Source organism: Lygodium microphyllum, chromosome 11, assembly GCF_053477565.2.
Source record: "Lygodium microphyllum isolate KBCC chromosome 11, Lygodium_microphyllum_v1.1.10, whole genome shotgun sequence".
In the NCBI taxonomy this organism is placed as follows: Eukaryota; Viridiplantae; Streptophyta; class Polypodiopsida; order Schizaeales; family Lygodiaceae; genus Lygodium; species Lygodium microphyllum.
In genome coordinates, this window is record NC_141145.1 from 91,449,426 (window position 1) to 91,472,089 (window position 22,664).

The 22,664-nt window shown below is 43.2% G+C and overlaps 1 protein-coding gene across 1 annotated transcript in view; it reads right to left on the reverse strand.

The window, feature by feature from the left end:
• Positions 1-2,756: 2,756 nt before the first annotated feature.
• LOC148029075 (uncharacterized) overlaps positions 2,757-22,664 on the reverse strand; it is a 58,246-nt gene continuing 38,338 nt past the window's right edge. Inside the window, exon 5 of the mRNA XM_087687831.1 lies at positions 2,757-3,627. Coding sequence (XP_087543957.1) covers positions 3,337-3,627 — 291 coding nt within the window. The 3' untranslated portion in view covers positions 2,757-3,336. The remainder of the gene's footprint in view (positions 3,628-22,664) is intronic.

The window sequence follows — 22,664 nt, forward strand, 5'->3', positions numbered from 1 at the left end:
TCGGTACCTATGCTTGCTTTGACTTCTTGGTAGGCATATTTTAGAGTCTATGGACTGTGATCATTTTTTTGTTCTGTATTTGTGCTTATTTGGCTTCTTAACATGGATTTTTTTTATAATTTAGCATCATTTTTGGGTACCTATACTTGTTTTGGTTTGCTTTGGAATCGATACTATTTTAGAGACATAGTGTTGAAATGGAAGAAATTAAGTATTTCTCTTTTCATATCACTCAAGTCTCATTTAGATAGCAATGTAACACTCTTTGACCTTTTTTTCTAGTGTTCAAGTATGTTTGGAAGTGAATAGAGATAACTATGAATCAGATTTGTTTACTTATAGGCTACTTGTTTAATGTTACACTAGTGTAATGTGAATACCCTTGTTGTGCATTTGTCTAGTGTTTTGCTAAAGTATGTAGAGAGCATAGCGAGAAATATGGCTCAAGATCCATGTTGCAACTAGGAAAAAGGGAGCTTCATCATAGAAGACACGTTTTCTTGGATGATGAGAACATAAGACGACAATGACATTATTGAGATAGGTGTTGTTGATACCCATGAGATTATATGGGGAAAGAAAGAACGTTTGGTATATTTTTATAAGTTATCTTCTTTGACTTCTGCTCCTTTGCATGTTGCATGATCATTTTCTTATACTTATTTTGCTACTTTTGGTAGAGGCATCATTTTATGGTATCATTATATGGGAAAAGAAAGAGTGTTTTGTATATTTTTATAAATTTATCTTCTTTGACTTCTACTCCTTTCCATGCTGCATGATCATTTTCTTATACTTACTTTTGATGGAGGTATCATTTTATGTGTATAGTGCTGAAAATATCGAAAGTAGCTATTTCTTTTGGATATCACATAAGTCTCATCTAGATAGCAATGGAACCCTCACTAGGATTTTTGTCTATTATTTGGTGCTATGAAGTCGCATGTTCTTCTCGTTGCTCATTTCACCTTGCTCATTATATGGGATATCTCATCCAAATCCATGCATGGCAACATGGGCAAAACAATAAATATGACAACTATTGCCACATGGCATTCTGATTTGGTAAGCACATCCTCATCATACATCAAAAGGCCACAAGCACTAAACTTCTTTTACAAATCAAACCTTCCCCTGTTAATAGGTGGAAATTTTGGTGATAGGACACATAATAGAACGATATTTCTCTTTCCCTATATACGCCAAATAAAATCAAGATGGAAACGTGTCAACCTCTCTTTTTGTTTGGTTGGATTGTGCTCCTCTTGAGCCATGTGTAAAGCTTCTATTCAATGCTTTGTCAATGACTGCTTTTATTTATATCATCATTGATAACCTATGGACAAATTTTTTGAAATTTCCACTTCCAATGCATCCTATGCATCTCCTTATTCTATGTATGCTACAAAGAGGCATGTGCATCACACAATTGAACCTAGAGAATGTTGATGAGGAAGAAGCCTCTGTCTCTGTAAAGGTCAACCTAATGCAATTCAAGTTTTTGCACTGCTCTAGTGTATTATGATAGAAAAAGAACAAGAGGTTGTTGGATTGTTCTACAGCATTGGATACCTTTCCAAAAGCTCCACATGACTACTTGAAGACCTACCATAAGAAACCTGCAAAAGAGCCAAAACGAGCAAGTGATATGAGTTAGAGCTAGTGATAGCCATTTTGAACTCACTAAAGGTGATTCCATGTTGAAATCTCTTAATTATTGTTACAACAAATTGAAGGTAATTTTCACAGAGAAAATCAAAACTCTCTCTACAACCACCTTTAAATTCTCCAACCACATCTCAACTCCTCTCAACATTTCACTACTAAAATCAAGAGATTTTGATCACTCTTTACTATAAACCCTAATTTACAACAAAAATTAAGTTTTTGACAACTACCTCAAGAAGCATTGCATTCTCAAAATTGGGAGGCTAAGATTTGAATTCTAATAACTAGGATTAAGGAATTTCAAGGAGATTCAAAAGGCTAACCAACCAATTTTAATTTGGGACTAAATTTCTCTCGCAAAAAGTAAGCTAAATGTTGATTCCTCTAGTAAACCAAGAGATAAACTAGTTAAAAGGCTTGTCGATCATTAATGACAAGGAATATTTGGATTAGGAGAGAAGATCGGTGAGTTTCAATCATACTCCATCCATTTGCAATAAAAGATTAAGTAACACCGAAAGGAATGTTAGTTTTGGGACGACCAAGTCGTCCATTGTCCAATAATGAAAAGATAAAAGTGTATGTTTCAATTTATGTAAATTAATTACTTGTAATTACTATTAAATCAAGTTATTACCACCCTATCCAAGGAGGAAGGCTAGTTTCATCAACTTTGGCATATGTAACTCATGGAAAGGCTTTAATGGCTAGTCAACATCATCAATTCTTCAAAATAGAGACTCTTCCTATGGTATTATTCAATAAGAGTTTTATCTAGCATGCACTTGCAAGGTCTTCAAAGGACTTAAGACTCTTCTTTATTATGGTGCAATCACATGAGACATGTCACATCTACTACAGATTGTCTACCAAACCAGTTCTTTCCAAGTCAACTCAAATGGAAATCCGTGAACACTAGCATCCATCCATTATCATTTGCAAAACATTCTAGCAATCGCTTCATGAATGCTTCACTATGGTTTTTCATATGCTTCTAGCATGCTCTCTCTCTCTCTCTCTCTCTCTCTCTCTCTCTCTCTCTCTCTCAACTTTCTGTCACTAACATGTGGATTACTTGCAAAACTGAGTGGTGCACAAAGCCATTCTTAACAATTTGAAAGCCCGTTTACACATCCGTGACTTGGTAACCTTAAGACACTTTGACTTTGTCCAGTACTACCCATCACCCCAGTTAAGAATAGAGAGTTCTTTCAGATGCTGATGCAAAAGTTTGAGGCCATGCATTGAATAGCTTCTTGCGAGCTCAGCCCTGTCAGAAACTCTGACTAAACAAACTGCACAGCTTCATTGGCATTCTGTCAATAATAAGATGTAAAAGCTCTTCTAAACATAGTGGACTACAGAAAATCAGTGTCAGATGCATAGAAAGAGAGCCTTGAGAGGTCACCCCATAATATGTCAATTTTTGCCTGAACCTCCGTTAGCCATAATGTCACACAATCATGGGCCAAGGGCCATGACAGTAAAAAATCAGACGATTTGACCAAGGAATGTGACAGTAAAGAATCAGAGGATTTCGCCTATGGTTGGAGATTGGCACCTTGTTTAGTGATGTAAGCCTTATAGAAGTAATGCATAATTTTAACTTGATTGAGCCAGGAGGTGCCATAACATTTAACTTCCATTATCTGTATCCACATCAGCATACTATACAGCTGCTGCCTCCTCTTCCTTGTTCTCCGATTCCTGTTCCTTGCCTTTAGATGGACTGTCAGTTTGATTCGTCTTTGTGACCGGTGCTTCAGAAGGCAAAACTTTTCTCTCTTTCCCTTCCCTTACTGTCCAGTAATCCCAAACTTTGGACTTTGGAGGCGGTTTGACCTCTCCAATAGGTGCCACGAGACCAGGCTTTCCATCATCAATCACAGCATCTACAAGCCCGTAATCTCTCGCTTCCCAAGCATTCATAAAGAAATCCCGATCAGTATCCAACTCTATCTGTAAAAGCAATGACAATGAAATGTTTAATTAGTATATGTAATCAGAAAAGAGCCACTAAATCAAGAACACTAGACATTGGTGACAATCATGTAATGCATACATAATGCATCAATCAAGGCTTTCTAATATGCTGCTTGAAACATGACCATTACAAGGATTACAACCCAGGCTTATCAGAAATCAATTAGGTGCCCAAAAATGTCTTATCCATTCATATAAGTACTGCAGCACTGGAGTTCCCTGCTCCTACTGAACTGTCAATTGATAGACAGTTGGTAAGTTTTCCACTCCTTGACTGTAGCTCTTGGGTGACATTTTTGTTGAAGAACTGCTGATACTAAAATACAAGATCTCAGTGTTAACTCTTACATCAACCTGTACACAATCATTGATGGCATACTTCAATTCTCCATTGGTTCTGTCAATCCCTACAACAGCTTCAAAGCATTGTGTCTACTGTCTGTCCATAAACTCTGTCAACCATGTACTAAAGATAGGTTTTCTAGCAAAAGCAGGTACAACCAGGGTTGTCTCCGTGCGTAGTACGGACTGATCCCCACGGTATGATCCGTATGGTACGGTGCATATTCGTACGATTTAGTACCAAAAAAGACACTTTTTGGCCCCACTCCTTCAAGCATACAACTTTCTTTTCTTTCTCCTTTCTTTTATTTTCTTCTTTCTTTCTTATTTCTCTACCCCCTAAGCCTCTCTCTCTCTCTCTCTCAAGCCCACACTTCTCTTATTTGTATGATCATTCATGTATGCGTATCCACTCCCATCTATGTAGTTGTAAGTTGTAGGTAGCAATAGCGCATGTTGCACATGTAGCATCAGGTTTTGGCATGTTACCCTCAAGTATTCATCTTATATACTCTAATTGTTGGGAATAAAGGCCCTCGTACCTTTAAATGTGCTCGGGTGTGAACACACCCTTAGCACTTGTACTTACAAGTATATATCTATCTAAAAACCTAAAGTGGTACACTCGTCATTGTACCCAAAAATCTGTTAGAGATCATAGCCCGTTTAGAGGGCAGGCCTGCACAGTCGGACCAGCAGGCTGCTGCACAGTCGGACTGTGCAGTCGGACTGCCACGTGGCAGTCCGACTGCCTGCAGCCGATTTATTCCAGGCTGCGCCCTATTTCTGGCGCCCCAGTTCAGGCAGTTTTTCGACTATTTATAGTCGATGTTTCCAGCAGTCTGGCCACTCTTCTCTGTCGCACATTACAGACCGGTGCCGTGCAGATTTCTCTCTCTGTTCACAGATTTCAGACAGCAGACAGTGCAGACTGCAGCAGACTTCGAGGTGGACAGCAGGTCGCATCGTCGAGGTGGAGACACGCAGTCCAGCGCACTGCGCCGTGTATATCTTTGTATTCAGCATTCTTTATACAGCAGATCTTCATTGTACACTGTCTCTTTCTCTCCCTTTTCTTTCTGCGTTCTCTCTCTCTCAGTCCTACGCTTCCGCACCGCTGCACTCTGACATGGTATCAGAGCAGTGTTTGAGGGCTGACTGAGCGCAGAATCAACCTGAAGGGGAGTTTCCATCGCGACACAAATTTGCGTTTTTTGCATTTAAGGGCAGACAGGAGGGCTGCGCCTTGGAACAAGGCTGAAACGAGTGTGGGCGCACAGGAAAGGAGTACAAGTGGTGGATTTGCTGCTGTTTACTGCTGTTTGACGCGGAGGAAGTTTGAGTTTTCAACCTAAAAGTGCAGGTTTTGCTTTTTCATCGCCTCCGGCGGGTGAAGAAGCTTCGGGACGCGGAAGAGCCTTAGCAGGCTGAGTTTACCCAGTCAGAGGGGGCTGCTTTTGCGTTTGAGAAGGCATTGCAGGTGAAGATGTCTATAGAGATGGACTTGGAATTCCAGGCGATTATGGACCGGAAGGTGCCTGTCCTACCGGCTCTTCCTACAGATCAGAAGCTCGACGGCGACAACTACCGCATTTGGCGCGTTATGATGTTGGCCATCCTTGAGTCCTATGATTTGGCGGAGTTGGTACAGGAGGATATTGACCGGCCTTCGGTAAGAGATGAGTCCAAACTCTCTTCCGATGCTTGTGCGGAGTTGGCCAGGGCCCAGTCTCATTGGGACAAACTGAATGCCAGGATTCGATCCTTTCTCTTTCTATCATGCACTACAGCCGTGATCGCTCACATCGAGCACTTGACAGTGGCTCGTGAGATATGGCTGGAGCTTGATCAAATGTACAATCGGATGACCCTGATGAAGAGGGTTTCTTTGGAGGTACAGATGCGGACCTTGTCCGTCAATAAGTCTTCTTCGCTAAGGAAACACATTAACAAGCTAAGGCAGCTACAGATGCAGGTTCAGAATGCGGGGAAGCCGATTTCCTCCGAAGACATGGCGATCACACTCTTGTCCCAGTTGCCGCCACGATTCGGTACATTTTACTCTGCCCTTATTGCTTCGGGGCGAGAGTCTACTCTTCGGTGGGAAGAGTTGGTTCCTATGGTCTTGGACCAAGAGGAACAGTTAAAGGGACAGAATGCTTCCAAGACGGAGGCGTTGACAGGTCAAGCCTCTCAGAAGAAGGGGAAGGACCAAAAGAAGAAAAAGGGGGATAACAAGTCCAAGAAGGACAAGGAGAAGGACAAGGACAAAGACTCCACATGTCACATTTGTGGAAAGACTGGCCATTGGAAGAAGGATTGCCCTGACAAAGACTCGAAGGACACCAAAAAGAAGGAAACCAAGGATTCTGGAGCGGTGGCTGCACCCTCATCAGCTGCATTTCTACATTTAGTTGTCATTGAGGACGCTTCACCGAATCTTTCTGATGCTGCGATGATGGCTCCCCAAGCTCGAGAGTGGATTGTTGATAGTGGTGCCTCACGGCACATGACTCCTTCATCAGATGGTGTTGCCCAGCTGCGACCTTCGCGTGGGCAGGTTCTCATTGGAGACAGCTCTTCAGTTTCTATTGCAGGTCGGGGTAAGATGCAGCTTATTCCGGATGGACGAGGTGGCACCCATACCTCAGAGGTTTTGCATGTACCAGGATTAGGGTACCATCTCCTTTCAGTTCATAAGATTTGCTCCCTTGGTCTTTTGGTGGAGTTTGACAGTTCTACTGTGCGAGTCCTTGATCGTGAATCGAGGAAGGTTCTATCATCTGGATATGAGGAGAACGGCATTTACAAACTGAAGTCTTCCACTGCCCTCTCTACTCTTCTTCTTACCTCACAGTCACAGTCTGAATTATGGCATGCTCGGTTTGGTCACCTGAACTATGACTATCTTCGGAGGGCGTCACGTGGACAGCTTGTTCGAGGGTTGCCGGATATAGTGGTGAGCCAGCAGCCATGTGTCTCCTGCATACGGGGGAAGCAGCATAGGGATGCCATTCCCCACACAGCTTCGCGGCGGTCTACTTCACCGATGGAGCTAGTATCTACGGATCTATGTGGCCCTATGAGGAATGAGTCCCTGCGTGGGAGCTCGTACTTCATGCTGATCGTGGATGACTACAGCAGGATGACATGGGCCTACTTTTTGGCACTAAAGTCAGAAGCTTTCTCGCACTTCAAGGATTGGCTTCTCTTTGAGGAGAACCGATCAGGCCGGAAGTTGAAGACCTTGCGATCCGACAAGGGAGGTGAATTTGTGTCTAATGAATTTGCTCGGTTTTGTGCAGATAGAGGAATTCACCAGGAGTTTGCCAATACCAATACTCCTCAAGAAAATGGTATTCTAGAACGGAAGAACCGCAGTGTGATCGAGATGGCGCGCACCATGATGGAGCACCGACAGACCCCTCAGGTTCTACAGGCCGAGGCTGTGGCTACTGCAGTCCACATCCTTAATCGATCCCCTACTTCGGCCGTGGAAGGGATGACTCCATTTGAGGCTTATTTTGGGACGAAGCCAGATGTTTCTTACTTTCGGGTCTTTGGGTGTGATGCCTATGTTCACATTCCCAAGGCTCACCGTGACAAATTTGAAGCGGCTTCCCGAAAACAGGTATTTGTTGGCTACAGCTCCCAGTCCCAAGGCTACCGACTGTATGATCCCGTCAAGCGGGATGTATATACTAGCCGTGATGTGCGGTTTGTGGAGGTTCCGGCTTCTTCAACGGGTGAGGAGCATCCCGTTCTTGGAGATCCAAGGGAGAGTTTGGCTCCTTCTATAGTTCCACTGGAGCCCGTGCCTTTTGATTATGATTCTGTTTCTGACACAGAGTCTACTGTTCCACCGGACCCTTCTGAGGAGTTACCACCGGTGGACATTCCAGAGTCTTCTACTGATGGAGAACGACGAGAGGAGGTTCGGCCTCCTCCTCGCTGGGCCCGTGACACACTCCGTGATTCAGGGATCGAGGGGGTTCCTGAGGAGTGGGGACCGCAGGATGGTCCGCGGCGGTCACGGAGGCACCAGGCGCATTCTTCGGAGCTTGTTTGCTCCAATTATTGTTTGATGTCCCGTGTTATGCAGGATCGAGAGCCCACCTCCGTGAAGGAGGCTTTACAGTCCGCCCCATGGAAGAAAGCTATGAAAGCTGAGTTGGAGGCTATTGAGAGGAATGGCACTTGGTCACTTGTGCCACGCCCCCCGAAAAAGAAGGTGATTGGAGTCAAGTGGGTCTTCAAGACCAACTATCTTAGTGATGGTACTTTGGATAAGCACAAGGCTCGCCTTGTTGCTAAGGGTTTTGCCCAGCGCCCAGGGCTTGACTGTCATGACACCTTTGCCCCCACAGCTTGTATGGCAACCATTAGAGCTGTTCTTGCTTTGGCTGGCCATAGGAGATGGCCTGTTTATCAGTTGGATGTGAAGTCGGCCTTCCTGAATGGTGATTTGAAGGAGGAGATCTACGTTGAGCAGCCTCCTGGCTTTGGTTCTTCAGATGGGAAAGTCTACAGGTTGAAGAATGCCCTGTATGGTCTCAAGCAGGCCCCGCGAGCTTGGAACGAGAAGATTGATTCGTTCCTTCAGACTCAGTTGGGATATCGGCGGACCAAGGCCGATCCGCAGCTGTATGTTCACACTTCCGAGGATGGTTGTGTGTTGTTTGTATTATATGTTGATGATTTAATTGTCACAGGTGATGATGCACAGCAGGTCCAGGAGACAAAGTCAGCTTTACATCGGACGTTCGAGATGACGGATTTGGGGCTACTCCATTTCTTTTTAGGCCATGAGATTTATCAGTCTCAGAGGGGGATCTTTCTCTCCCAACAGAGATATATACAGGAGCTCTTGGTGACTTTTGAGATGGAAGATTGTCGGGCCCTCTCTACTCCTATGGATCCGAACTGGAAGGCCACTTCCCATTCAGCTTCTCCTTTGGCGGATGCGTCCCGCTATCGACAGTTGATAGGGTCCTTGATTTGGCTTCTCAACACGAGGGTTGATCTATGTTTTGCTGTTGGGCTCTTGGCAGGGTTCATGAGTGAACCTAAGACGATGCATTGGCAGGCTGCTCAGAGGATACTTCGGTATCTGAGGGGAACGTCTGATTTGGGGATTCATTACCCCGCAGGGACAGATGGGTCAGATCTTGTACTTGCAGGTTGGAGCGACTCAGATTGGGCCGGTGACGTGGACCACAGGCGGTCTACAACAGGTTACTGCTTTACTTTGGGTGCAGGTGTTATTTCATGGAGTAGCAAGAAGCAGCCCACGGTAGCCCTTTCGTCTACTGAGGCGGAGTATCGGGCCGCGTCTTCCACCACATGCGAGGTTGTGTGGCTTCGGAGATTGTTGGAGGGGCTTGGGTGCTCCCAGACTCGTCCTACATTGCTGCGATGTGACAATGAAAGTTGCATTGCCTTGGCGAGGAACCCTGTTTTTCATGCCCAGACGAAGCACATTGAGATTCAGTACCACTTCATCCGAGAAAAGCTTTTGGATGAGACCATCACTGTGGAGTATTGCAAGACGGAGGACAATCTTGCGGATTTGTTTACGAAGGCGCTTCCTCAAGCTCTCCTTCGGCAACATTCCAGATCCCTCAGGCTTCTGCCCTGTCCAGGCTCTGAGAGGGGGTGTTAGCGATCATAGCCTGTTTAGTCAGACTGTGCTGCACAGTCGGACCAGCAGGCTGCTGCACAGTCGGACTGTGCAGCACAGTCGGACTGTGCAGTCGGACTGCCACGTGGCAGTCCGACTGCCTGCAGCCGATTTATTCCAGGCTGCGCCCTATTTCTGGCGCCCCAGTTCAGGCAGTTTTTCGACTATTTATAGTCGATGTTTCCAGCAGTCTGGCCACTCTTCTCTGTCGCAGATTACAGACCGGTGCCGTGCAGATTTCTCTCTGTTCACAGATTTCAGACAGCAGACAGTGCAGACTGCAGCAGACTTCGAGGTGGACAGCAGGTCGCATCGTCGAGGTGGAGACACGCAGTCCAGCGCACTACGCCCGTGTATATCTTTGTATTTAGCATTCTTTATACAGCAGATCTTCATTGTACACTGTCTCTTTCCCTCCCTTTTCTTTCTACGTTCTCTCTCTCTCAGTCCTACGCTTCCGCACCGCTGCACTCTGAAAAAATCGTGCACTCTCTCTACTCTGCTCTCTCTCACTCTTTCTGTCTCTCCGCACATAAGGAACAACGATTGTCTCGATCTTCGTGCCGACCCGTCACTACAAATTGGTATCAAAGTTGCGGTTGAGGCGTTCGTACCTCTCAGAGTTCGAGCACGACAAGCGAGCAGGTCGTGAGGTCGTTTTCTGACCTAACAAGCAGTCGTGAAGCAGTCAATCGTCAGGCAGCTAACGTGTTGCCAGTCAGCCAGGCGACTGGCGGGAGCTGTAGCCGTGGGATCAGGCGGCACTTTCTCTGCAACAGGACTGGACGGCACCTGATGGACAACGCCCGTAAAGCAACTGACGGGTGACCAGCGCAACGAGGACAGGGTGTCGAGCAATAGCTGGCGAGCTGCACAAGCGACAGAACTGGTGGCGGCCTCCACACGCGATGGACCAGCTGACTAGACAGTGGCTCTGACAAACCACCAACGGCGACCTGCACGGCAGGTCAACGGACCCGTCGTTCAACCTTTTTTTTCCTTCAAAATTCTTTTTCTTGAAGTTCCCCTACCGAGGGTTCACATGTGGAGGCACACCTTCAAATTTTCATGCAATCCAAGCCGAGAAATTCGGGGCTTTTCCCGAATTTGGGAATCTTGAAGCAAAACTTAACAATCTAACTCAAAATTGCAAAGTTGGTGCACATTTGCCTGGGAATTTTGGGGCTTTTTCACATTTTAGTGAAATTCTTTCAATTTCACTTAGTGCACGCAGGACTCAAAAATTTGGAGATTTGTCCAGATTTGGTGCGAGCAAGATGCAACAATGATATCTGTCTCAGAAATTGCAAGAATTTGTGACATTTCACCTCCGACATTTGGGGCTTTTCATGTGCATGCACAAATTGGGCTGAAATTTACCCAATTTCTTGACATTGATGCACATTGGACCCCATGCAATTTGGGGTTTTTTTTTGGGCAAAATTTGTGCATCGTTTGGTCATTTTATGTACATCAAGTTCAATTCCATGTAATTTGGACATCCAACACTTGGAAATTTTGGGGGTTTTGCTGAAATTGCTCTATTTTGGCAAAATTGGCATGTTCTATGCATGACAGAGAAAATACAAATGTATGGTTGATGATTTGAGCACAAAATTTTGGGGCTTTTTGACCATGCGTGTCAAATTATGCCAGTGGATACATGTACACCAAAAATTGCAACTAAAATTTGGGATTTCTCATATAATGTGATGCATATGCCCTTGGAACAGCTGTCATCATTTGTAGAATGCTGTAGCACATGGTTTGGTGCTTTTGAAAATTTAATTACAGATCTGAAATCTGTGCTTCTACATGGTCATTTATTGCTAGTTGGTACTTGTTTGTACCTTGGTCACTTGGATGACAGTTTGGGCCTGCATTTGCTGATTTTTTTGTCACATTTGGGCTGAAAATTATGGCTGGCAGCAGTGATAGTAATAATCTCATGCACATAAAGAAGCTTGAAGGAGCACATAACTTTGCAGTTTGGCAAAAACGGTGCTACAATACCCTATTGCAAAAGAAGCAGGCAAAGCCGATTAAAACCAAAGGGGCAAAGCCCGCAGACATGGAGCAAGAAGATTGGGATGAGTTAAATGAGCTTACACGCTCAACTATCGAGCTATCGATTTCTAATGCCTTGTTGTTTAACATTGAAGATTTGGATTCTGCATATGCTATATGGACTCGACTGGAAGAACTATATGCACAGAAGAGTGCTGCAAGCAAAGTGTATTGGCTGAAAAAGCTTATGGATTTGCGTATGAAAGAGGGTATAGTAATGTCTACTCACTTGAGTGAGTTTAACCCCATTTTCAGCCAGCTAGTTGCCTTGAAGTTCTTGATTGATGAAGAATTTAAGGCTACGTTCTTGCTTTGCACTCTGCCAGAGAGTTGGGACACACTCAGGACTGCTATGAGCAATTTGAATGCGATTCTTTTGTATGTTGATGTAGAGAGTGCTCTACTCATGGAAGAAATGAATCAGCAGAACAATACATCCAGTAAGTCTTCTAGTGCTTTGCATACTAGAGGCAGATCACAGCAAAAAGGAAAAACTGATAGCAAGGGACGCAGTAAATCACGTGGCAAAGATGTTGGATGCCACCATTGTGGTAAGAAGGGTCACTTTAAACGTGATTGCTACAAATGAAAAAAAGAGAAAGAAAAGGGCAAGAAGTCAGATGATAGCAAGGAAGAGAAGAAAGAGGGTCAACCCAAGAAGAGCAATGTCAAAATTGAAGAGGTGAATGTAGCCACTCATAACACTGAGGACAATGAGAATGGCGTACTTTTGGTCTCTTCACACTTTGGTGCACATGCTTTACTTGCACATACAAATGAGGGCATTCATACCTAGATTCTCGATTCAGGTGCTTCCTTTCATGTCACCCCTCATCGAGAGTGATTCTCTGCCTATACAAGAGGTCGCCATGGTGTTGTCCATTTTGGGGACAACTATGCATGTGACATTGCAAGTATTGGCAGTGTGCAATTGCAGTTTCAGCATGGCTCTGTCTTCACATTTCAGCATGCACGGCATGTACCTCAGATCAAGAGGAGCTTGATTAGCACAGGGCAACTAGATGATGATGGTTTTCATACCACCTTTGGTGTTGGAAAATAGAAGATCTGTAAGGGATCTAGAGTAATTGCCAGAGGTTGTAAAAGTGCTACTTTGTATCCTCTCCATGTATCTAGTAAGAGTGATCATGTTGTTGTCATGACCGATCAGCCAAGCGTTTCTTTGTAGCATGGCCGGTTGGGACACATGAGTCAAACAAGAATGAAAGTGCTTTCTCGTTTGGATTACTTGCCTTGTCTTCCTTATGCTGATTTTGAGCATTGTGATCATTGTATTTATGGTAAACAAGCACAGACGTCTCACAAAAAGTCTCTTTCTTTGAAATCTTCTCCTCTAGAGTTAGTACATTGGGATGTATGTCAGATGCCAGGATTATCTTTAGGGGGGAAATATTTTGTCACCTTTGTCGACGATGATACACGAAAGGTATGGGTTTATCTTATTTGTAGCAAGGATAAAGTGCTTGACAAGTTCAAAAAATTATTGGCATTGGTTGAAAATCAAACTGATAAGACACTCAAGTGACTTCGCTTTGATAATGGTGGGGAATATGTGTCCAAGGCCTTTCAAGCATTTTGTGATAGCCAAGGGATAAAGAGGAACCTCACTGCCACTCATAATCCACCCCAAAATAGAGTTGCAAAGTATATGAATTAGACCATACAGGGTAAGGTCCGTACGACGCTGTCTCATGCTGCATTACCCCATGGTTTTTGGGCAGAGGCTATTATGGCAGCCACACACTTAATTAATCGGTCACCAAACAGGTCTTTGGGAGGGTTGTTTCCCAAGAAGCGTGGTCGGGCAAGCCACCTTCATATACTCATCTGAGAGTGTTTGACTACGAGGCTTTTGGGCACATTCGTAAAGAAAAACGCGGCAAACTTGAGCCAAAGTCCTGTAAATGCATTTTCCTAGGATATGGTAACGAGGGTGAAATGGGATATAGATTGTGGAATCCCAAAAAAGGAAAGTAGTACTTAACAATGATGTTATCTTCCAGGAAGATCGCATGCATAAACAGCCCGAAAAGATTGAGGAGGTCCGTAAGATTGTATTCTGAGAAGAAATACCTTTTGGACAACAAAATGTGCCCGTTGTACAGCAGCAAATACCTGCTGTAAATGAACCTGTAAATGTAGAAAATAATGCTGGAAATGATCAGCCAGGTATTGCCCATGATAATGAGCCATTACATGTGCAGGAACAACCAGAACAGCAAGTTGATGCTGATTTGCAGGCTGAAATGACAGGACAGCAAGCTGAAAATGCTCAACAACTAGCAAACAATGATCATTGGGTTAGGAGATTGTCTAGAGCTACTAGACAACCTGATAGATTCATTCCTGGTGCAAATAATGTGGCTGATTATGTCATGTTGACAGACTGTGGTGAACCGCCTTGCTTCAAGGAAGCAATGGACAGACAGGACAGCAAGAAATGGTATAAAGCCATGTTGTCAAAAATAAAATCTCTTGAAAAAAATGGCACTTGGGACTTGGTGCAGTTGCCTAAAGGGAAAAAAACACTTCCATGCAAATGGATTTACAAGATGAAGGTCACTTCTGGTTCCTCACCAAAGTACAAAGCAAGATTAGTTGCGAAGGGGTACAAGCAAGAATATGAAATTGACTTTGATGAGATCTTCTCTCCTATAGTCAAAATGACTACATTGAGAATCATTTTGGGCTTAGTTGCAGCTGAAGATATGGAGCTCATACAGATGGATGTAAAGACTGCATTCTTACATGGTGATCTACATGAAGACATATATATACAACAGCCTGAAGGGTTTGTGAAAAAAGGAAAAGAGAAGATGGTATATAAACTCAAAGGGAGTTTGTATGGGCTGAAACAAGCACCCAGAGAATGGTATCATAAGTTTAATACGTTTATGCAATCTCAAGGTTTCCATAGAAGTCAAGTGGATCACTGCTTGTATACCAAGAAGGCAGCAGATGGTAGCCTGATTATCTTGGTTTTGTATGTAGATGACATATTGATTGTTGGCAAGGATACTCATGCCTTGGACTCACTGAAGCAAACTCTTCATGGCAGCTTTGATATGAAGGATCTTGGTGATGCAAATCACATTATTGGCATGCAAATACTCAGAGATAGGTCAAAAGGATTGCTCTATCTATCTCAGCAGGAGTATATCTCCAAAGTTTTACAGCGTTTCAATATGGAGGGGAGAAAAACAATTGGGGTTTCATTACCTCTATATGTGAAACTCAGTGCAGAAGACAATTTTACATCTAATGATGAGAAGGCTAAAATGGCCAGGATACCATATGCTTCAGCCGTTGGCAATTTGATGTATGCTATGGTTGTTGCAGGTCCTAACATTGCCTTTGAAGTGGGAGTGGTTAGCAGGTACATGGCAAACCCTGGCAAAAAGCATTGGGAAGCAGTGAAAGATATTATAAGATACCTGAACGGCACAAAGGAGTTGTGCATCTGCTTTGGAACGTAAAAGGCATTTGTTGTTGGCTTTACGGGTGCAGACTATGGTGATTATGCGATTGCAGAAAGTCCACTTTTGGGTATGTGTTTACTTTCACAGGAGCAGCAGTCTCTTGGATCTCCAGGCTACAAAAGTATGTTGATTGTCTACTACAGAGGCAAAGTATGTGGCTACCACTGAGGCATGCAAGGAGGCTTTATGGCTTTCACGTCTAGTGGGAGAGCTTAGCATCACAGAGTTACCTATTCTCCATTCTGACAGTCAGAGTGCTATCATGCTAGCACGGAATCCTGTCTTTCATGCAAAGACAAAGCATATACAGGTGAAGTACCACTTCATTAGAGATGTACTTGACAGCAAGAGCATTGAGCTTGTCAAAGTGCATACAGATGATAATCCTGCAGAGCTTCTCACGAGGGGTCTTTCAGCAAAGCGGTTTGCTCATTGTCGACAGATGATGGGAGTTGAATAGATATATGTATTTCAGCTTTGTACATATCTAGACTTAGCTGATTCTTTTCTCCTCTTAAGGCATATTGCCTTTAGGTGGGAGGTTGTTGGAAATAAAGGCTCTCATGCCTTTAAATGTGCTCAGGTGTGAACACACCCTTAGCACTTGTACTTACATATATATATCTATCTAAAACCCTAAAGTGGTACACTCCTCATTGTACCCCAAAATCGTGCACACTCTCTACTCTGCTCTCTCTCACTCTTTCTGTCTCTCCGTGCACAAGGAACAACGACTATCTCGATCTTCGTGTCGACCCGTCACTACACTAATAGCATTGCTATTTAGACATGAAACATCTATTCTATTATCTTTAGTCCAAAATAATCAAGTTTTTTTTCATACTAATATCGTACCATACCTTATGAAACATTAAGGTACCATTTAGTACCGTATTTTATTGTGCCGTACTGTATCGTACCTTTTGTACTTAAGAACTATGGACAGTACAACATAACTAATGTGCCAAAATCCATCAATACAGTGGATTTGAAAATCACTTGTTGCACAAACCATTTCGTATTGCTTTCTATGAATGTAGGTGAATGCAAGTACTAAAGAATTCCATATTGATTCTGCCATTAGCTACAACATCATCAAAGGTTTCCACAAACTTTCTCTGACCATTAACTCTGCCTCTTTCAAAGAAATGCAGCAGAAAATTTGCACTTGATGCCCAGCCTATTAAAATAGGGCTCTTCCCAGCGAACTTAGCAATTCCCTTTGAAACTACCAAAAAGTCACACACGAGATAGAAATGGGCTAGGATGATGGCATAAATACCATACCACTGCACACAGGTATTTCAGACTTGCTGTCTACGGTTGCTTCTAGGCCGGCAGCACTTTCTCTCACCAAAGAGCCTAGAGTTTGCTGTTGGTAAGTCTGTGTGCAAGTGTTTTTTGAGGAGATTATGTTGAAATTGAAGTTTTCTTCACAAATCCGGTCAGTTTTGATGGCTGTTAATCATAGGTGGTGAGAGCAACTTCTGATTTAGAAAGCAAGCAGGGCCGGACTGATTTGTGAAGAGCAGGTACAAAAGCAAGATGCTGGTTAGCGTGTACTAGTGGCTATAACATAGGGTTTTAGAGCAGAATCAGCTACTTTGTACTCAGTTTGAACAGCTCTAAGAACCACAATAGGTGCCAAGCTTTGGGGCCAATCTGTCTTTTGTTTTTGCTGAGCAACATTCTAGCTTCCCATGTGTGAATCGATTTATTGCTGAATTTGTGGGAGTGGGCAACAATAGCAAAGAAACACGAAGGAAGAGAAAGAGCATAAGAGAATATGAAGACACAAATGAAGCTGAAAGAATAACACTCTGATCTGAAGGCAATACAAGGTTGCAAATAGTCAGTCCCTACATGTGTGAATGCCGCTTCAGTGAGGGTACTGAACTGATGGTAGAAGACGACGTGAATCTGACTGAGCAAGATGAGATAAGATGACAATGGCTGGATAGGATAACTGTAACAGCAGTAGAGTGAAGCAATCAGCTACATGCAATGGTCAGGGATGGAGAACACTGCCCTATAAACAGGGAGAGGAGCTGAAACCTGGCCGACCTGATCCAGAAAGATACCTGAAAACTCGTTGACTGGTGTTATATGCTATCAACTGATGAAGATCCACATGGATAAGTAGATGCAACTCTGTCCACCCATACAGTAGTCTATAATTGTTTGCCAAGCAATGACAGTGGTTGCCAAGGGCTGAAATGCCCACAACAGTAGAATGGAAGGGATGACTGCTACTGGGCCACACAGGTTGCCTTATTGAGCAATCAAAGTCATTTAGATGCATTAACATTTCATTGTACCGCATTAATTCCTTATTTTGGTCTACATTAATGGCCCCAAAAAGGCTTTATTTGTATTTATTGGCACTTATATCACATAATAGGACGAGTGTTCAAAATCCCTAAAAATAGGGCATGTTGTGGGCATTCTTCTCTCTCCCATTCATTCTTCATCAAATCAATCATCTTCAGCGCTCTGAAGTCTCCACTACTATCCAACCCCTGACACAGAGGACATCACAATTTACGGAGTTTCTCCAAAGCTGCCACAGCCTGGCACCCTCTTCCTACAGCCTAACGACCATCTCCCTCAGCCGGACATCATCTGCCTCAGCCTAGCAACTTTATTTAGCTTCAACTTTATTTAGCTGATGGTGACCAGTTTTTCAGTCCTCTGACAGCAGTGTTTACTGACCAGAATGGCCAGCCTACTACTGTAACTAGCCTTCCTCCTCATATAGGGTGGTAAATAACCTGATTAAGCACTATTTACAGCAATTAACAAATTCACGAAACTGAAATGCACACTTTACCATATAATCTTGGACATTGGACACCCTATTGGCCCCAAAACTGGTGCCCCTTTCGGTATTTATTTAACTTAATTGAAGAAGAAGTTGATGTACAATGGGATTCTCCCAATCCCTTTTGGTATTCCAACTCCCCTTGCTGTCCAAAAATGACCAACAAGTCTCCAATCTGATTTGCCCCTTGATTCGAGCAATCAATTGGCCTTCACCCGCTTTGATGGAGATCAAAAATGCCCTAAATTCAATGATTTGCTAGTCCCTCCACTTGAATAGGCTAAAAACAGCTTCAGCCCTGTTAAATCCAAGTCTTGAAGCTTCCAATTTCTGGCACGCTTCATAAGGCTACTGCTAAACCCTAATTTCTGCTGCTGCAGATTAGGGTTTACAACAGAGAAATCTGAAATTTCTCAACCTCTAGTGAACTCAATGCTGTAATATTCAGAGCAAGGCTATAGAGAAGACTCGGAGATGAGAGAGAATGCTGCGCAGAGAGATATAGTGACCGGGAGGCACGAAGATCAAGGCAGTCAGTGTTCATTACGCGCAATGAGACAAAGAGTGAGAGAGAGCAGAGTAGAGAGTGTGCATGATTAGTGGGTACAATAACGTGTGTACCTCTTTAGGTCTTTTGAGATAGATATATATGTATAAGTACAAGTGCTAAGGGTGTGTTCACACCCGAGCACATTAAAAGGCACGAGGGCCTTTATTCCCAATGACCTCCCATCTAAAGGCAATGTGCCATAAGAGGAGAGAAGAATCAGCTATGTCTCAGTATGTACAAAGCTGAAATACATATATCTATCCAACTCCCATCATCTATCGGCAATGAACAAACCGCTCTGCTGAAATACCCTTTGTGAAAAGGTCTGCAGGATTATCATCTGTATGCACTTTGACAAGCTCAATGCTCTTACTGTCAAGTACATCTCTAATGAAGTGATACTTCACCTGTATGTGCTTCATCTTTGCATGAAAGACAAGATTTCGTGCTAGCATGATAGCACTCTGACTATCACAATGGAGAATAGGTAGCACTATGATGCCAAGATCTCCCACCAGACGTAAAAGTCATAAAGCCTCCTTGCATGCCTCAGTGGCAGCCACATACTCTGCTTCTATAGTAGAAAATACAACACACTTTTGTAGCCTAGAGATCCAAGAGACTGCTCCTGTGCAAGTAAACACATATCCAAAAGTGGACTTTCTGCAATCCGCATGACCACCATAGTTTGCATTCGTAAAGCCAACAACAAATGCCTTCTCCTTTCCAAAGCAGATATACAACTCCTTTGTGCCATTCACATATCTTATAATACCTTTCCCTGCTTCCCAATACTTTTTGCCAGGGTTTGCCATGTATCTGCTAACCACTCCCACTACAAAGGCAATGTCAGGACCTGTAGCAACCATAGCATACATCAAACTGCCAACGGCTGAAGCATATGGTATCCTGGCCATTTCAGCCTTCTCATTATCAGATGTAGGATTGTCTTCTGCACTGAGTTTCACATATAGAGGCAATGGAACCCCAATTGTTTCCCCCCCCTCCATATTGAAACGCTGTAAAACTTTGGAGATATACTCCTCCTGAGATAGATAGAGCAATCCTTTTGATCTATCTCTGAGTATTTGCATGCCAAGAATGTGATTTGCATCACCAAGATCCTTCATATCAAAGCTGCCATGAAGAGTTTGCTTCAGTGAGTCCAAGGCATGAGTATCCTTGCCAACAATCAATATGTCATCTACATACAAAACCAAGATAATCAGGCTGCCATCTGCTGCCTTCTTGGTATACAAGCAGTGATCCACTTGACTTCTATGGAAACCTTGAGATTGCATAAATGTATCAAACTTATGATACCATTCTCCGGGTGCTTGTTTCAGCCCATACAAACTCCTTTTAAGTTTACATACCATTTTCTCTTTCCCTTTTTTCACAAACCCTTCAGGCTATTGCATATATATGTCTTCATGTAGATCACCATGTAAAAATACAGTCTTTACATCCATCTGTATGAGCTCCATATCTTCAGCTGTAACTAAGCCTAAAATGGTTCTCAATGTAGTCATTTTGACTACAGGAGAGAAGATCTCATCAAAGTCAATTTCATGTTCTTGCTTGTACCCCTTCCCAACTAATCTTGCTTTTTACTTTGGTGAGGAACCAAAAGTGACCTTCATCTTGTAAATCCATTTGCATGGAAGTGTTTTCTGCCCTTTAGGCAACTGCACCAAGTCCCAAGTGCCATTTTTTTTCAAGAGATTCCATTTCTGACAACATGGCTTTATACCATTTCTTATTGTCATGTCTGTCCATTGCTTCCTTGAAGCAAGACGGTTCACCACAGTCTGTCAACATGACATAATCAATCACATTATTTGCACCAGGAATGAATCTATCAGGTTGTCTAGTAGCTCTAAACGATCTCCTAACCCAATGATCATTGTTTGCTGGTTGTTGAGCATTTTCAACTTGCTGTTCTATCATTTCAGCCTACAAGTCAGCATTAACAGCTTGCTATCCTGGCTGTTCCTGCACATGTAATAGCTCATTATCATGGGCAATAGCTGGCTGATCATTTCCAACATTATTTACTACATTTACAAGTTCATTTACAGCAGGTATTTGCTGCTGTACAATGGACACATTTTGCTGTCCAAAAGGGATTTCTTCCCGGAATAGGAATACATCCATAAAGTCCAGCCCGTAGGCTAATCCATAATCCGCCCGAAGGCTATCCAGCAATCCACAGGGATTACTAATCCAAGATTCCGCCCGTAGACTAGTATGCGGGCCTCGAGATCCAATCCCGAGTCACGTTGGCCTCTTGTGCAGGGCCCGGAGGGCAAGGGATTTACAGCCAGAGTCCCCTCTGGCACCACCCAAGCATCCTCCTGCTCCAAGTAGTGCCCAACAGAGAGACCTCATGCGGCGGGTTCGATCCACGTTCCCGGCGCGGCTAACAACCCTCTTGGTTAGGGTCAGGCAGACAGTTAGGGGTAACTGATGCTGCCTCTCCCTTCAGGCCTTCAACCTGAAGCATTAATTATCTTTCCATCTTTAGTTCCTTGAGCAAACAATGCAAACAGTGCTCCTAAACTGTTACAAGCACAATCAACCCAGTGGTCATTTATTTGGCCAACTGCTAAGGAGTGAATCCTTATCTCCGAATGCATCCAGTATTCGATCCGGAAACAATTGCAACTTAGCAAAATCCCCAAGGGTTTGTTTGTTCACCCTTTTGTCCTTGGGTTAGGGCCATACACTGTTAACCCAACTTAACCAACACCTTAGGTTTCATAAATCAACAGTAAATCCTAGCGACCATGTCACTCTAACTTGATTGATCCTTTGCTTCCAAGCAAATACATATCTTCCCTTAACTTGGCAATTTTTCCCAAGAAAGGTAATGTAACAGTATGACTACTCATCCTCTTGCAAGTTAAACTTGCGTAAAAACTTACCAACCTCATTCCAAGGAATGGCAAAACTCTCTTGTGATTAAACCACGAGGCCATGCGACATTGCAACTTATTGCACAAATGTCGCATCTATTCCATGGGATCATTTCACCCATTGAACGACGTTTCCTGGTCAAGGAATTATGTTTAGACAAGAAGTAGGGTTTAGGGTGTCTTCTTACCCAACCCAATCCTAATTGCACTAGGCCGACAACGTTCAGTCCTAGGGATTCCAACTCAATCCGAGTTTTAGCATTAGGTCGAATGATCTTTAGGGTAGAAACCCTAGATCGTTATTTACATGAGCATCCGATTGACCCAACATTCCGTGAATGTGGGTAGGACCTTTGGGTTTGAGGGTTTCGACTTGGCAACAAGTGCGAAACTAGGCCGAATCCTTAACGTGCTAAACCCTAATTAGCACTTGGGGTATTTATCGTTTCAATTGAACCATGCCTATACTAATCCCTTGCAGATTAGGTGATTTAGATAATTCGATCTACTCATCTTGCGACAAGGATGAGCCTTTCCTAGAGATGATAAACTTGATCTAAAGGAGAAAAATAGTTGCAAAATGTCACAATACATGTAAACATGTGATTCATTACTTCTACGTACCACTAGATTCGCAATAACCCTATCCTTTCTTGCTAAAAGTCAAAACGCATGATAACTTGAAGGATAACTTACATAGGGCCTACTAGGATTTACATCGAGGAATAATGCCTACAACCTTTTGTCTAAGTGTTTGAATTTCATGCTTTAATAAGCCGTGCAATCTTTTCCAAATGCAACTTGACGAAATGAAATTTGCGAATATGTAACATGCAACCCTTAGATACAACAACATCGTAAATGAAGTTCATGCAACACTAAGGCTAGTGTTGATTTAATCCATTTCCAAGCATCTTTTTCCGTGCAACTTACAAGACCGGAGTTCATTTTCATGCCGTGCAATGGAAGTTAACAATTTCCTTGTGCGAATCATAATGAAGGAAATTATTGACTAAATGCAAGATACTCCTTTCCTTCATGGCTAATGCACTTAACAATTTCATTCCTTTGCCCTAAGTAGTAGGCGTTTAGACTCATTACTTTGGAAATGCACCAAAATAGCAACATGCAGCTA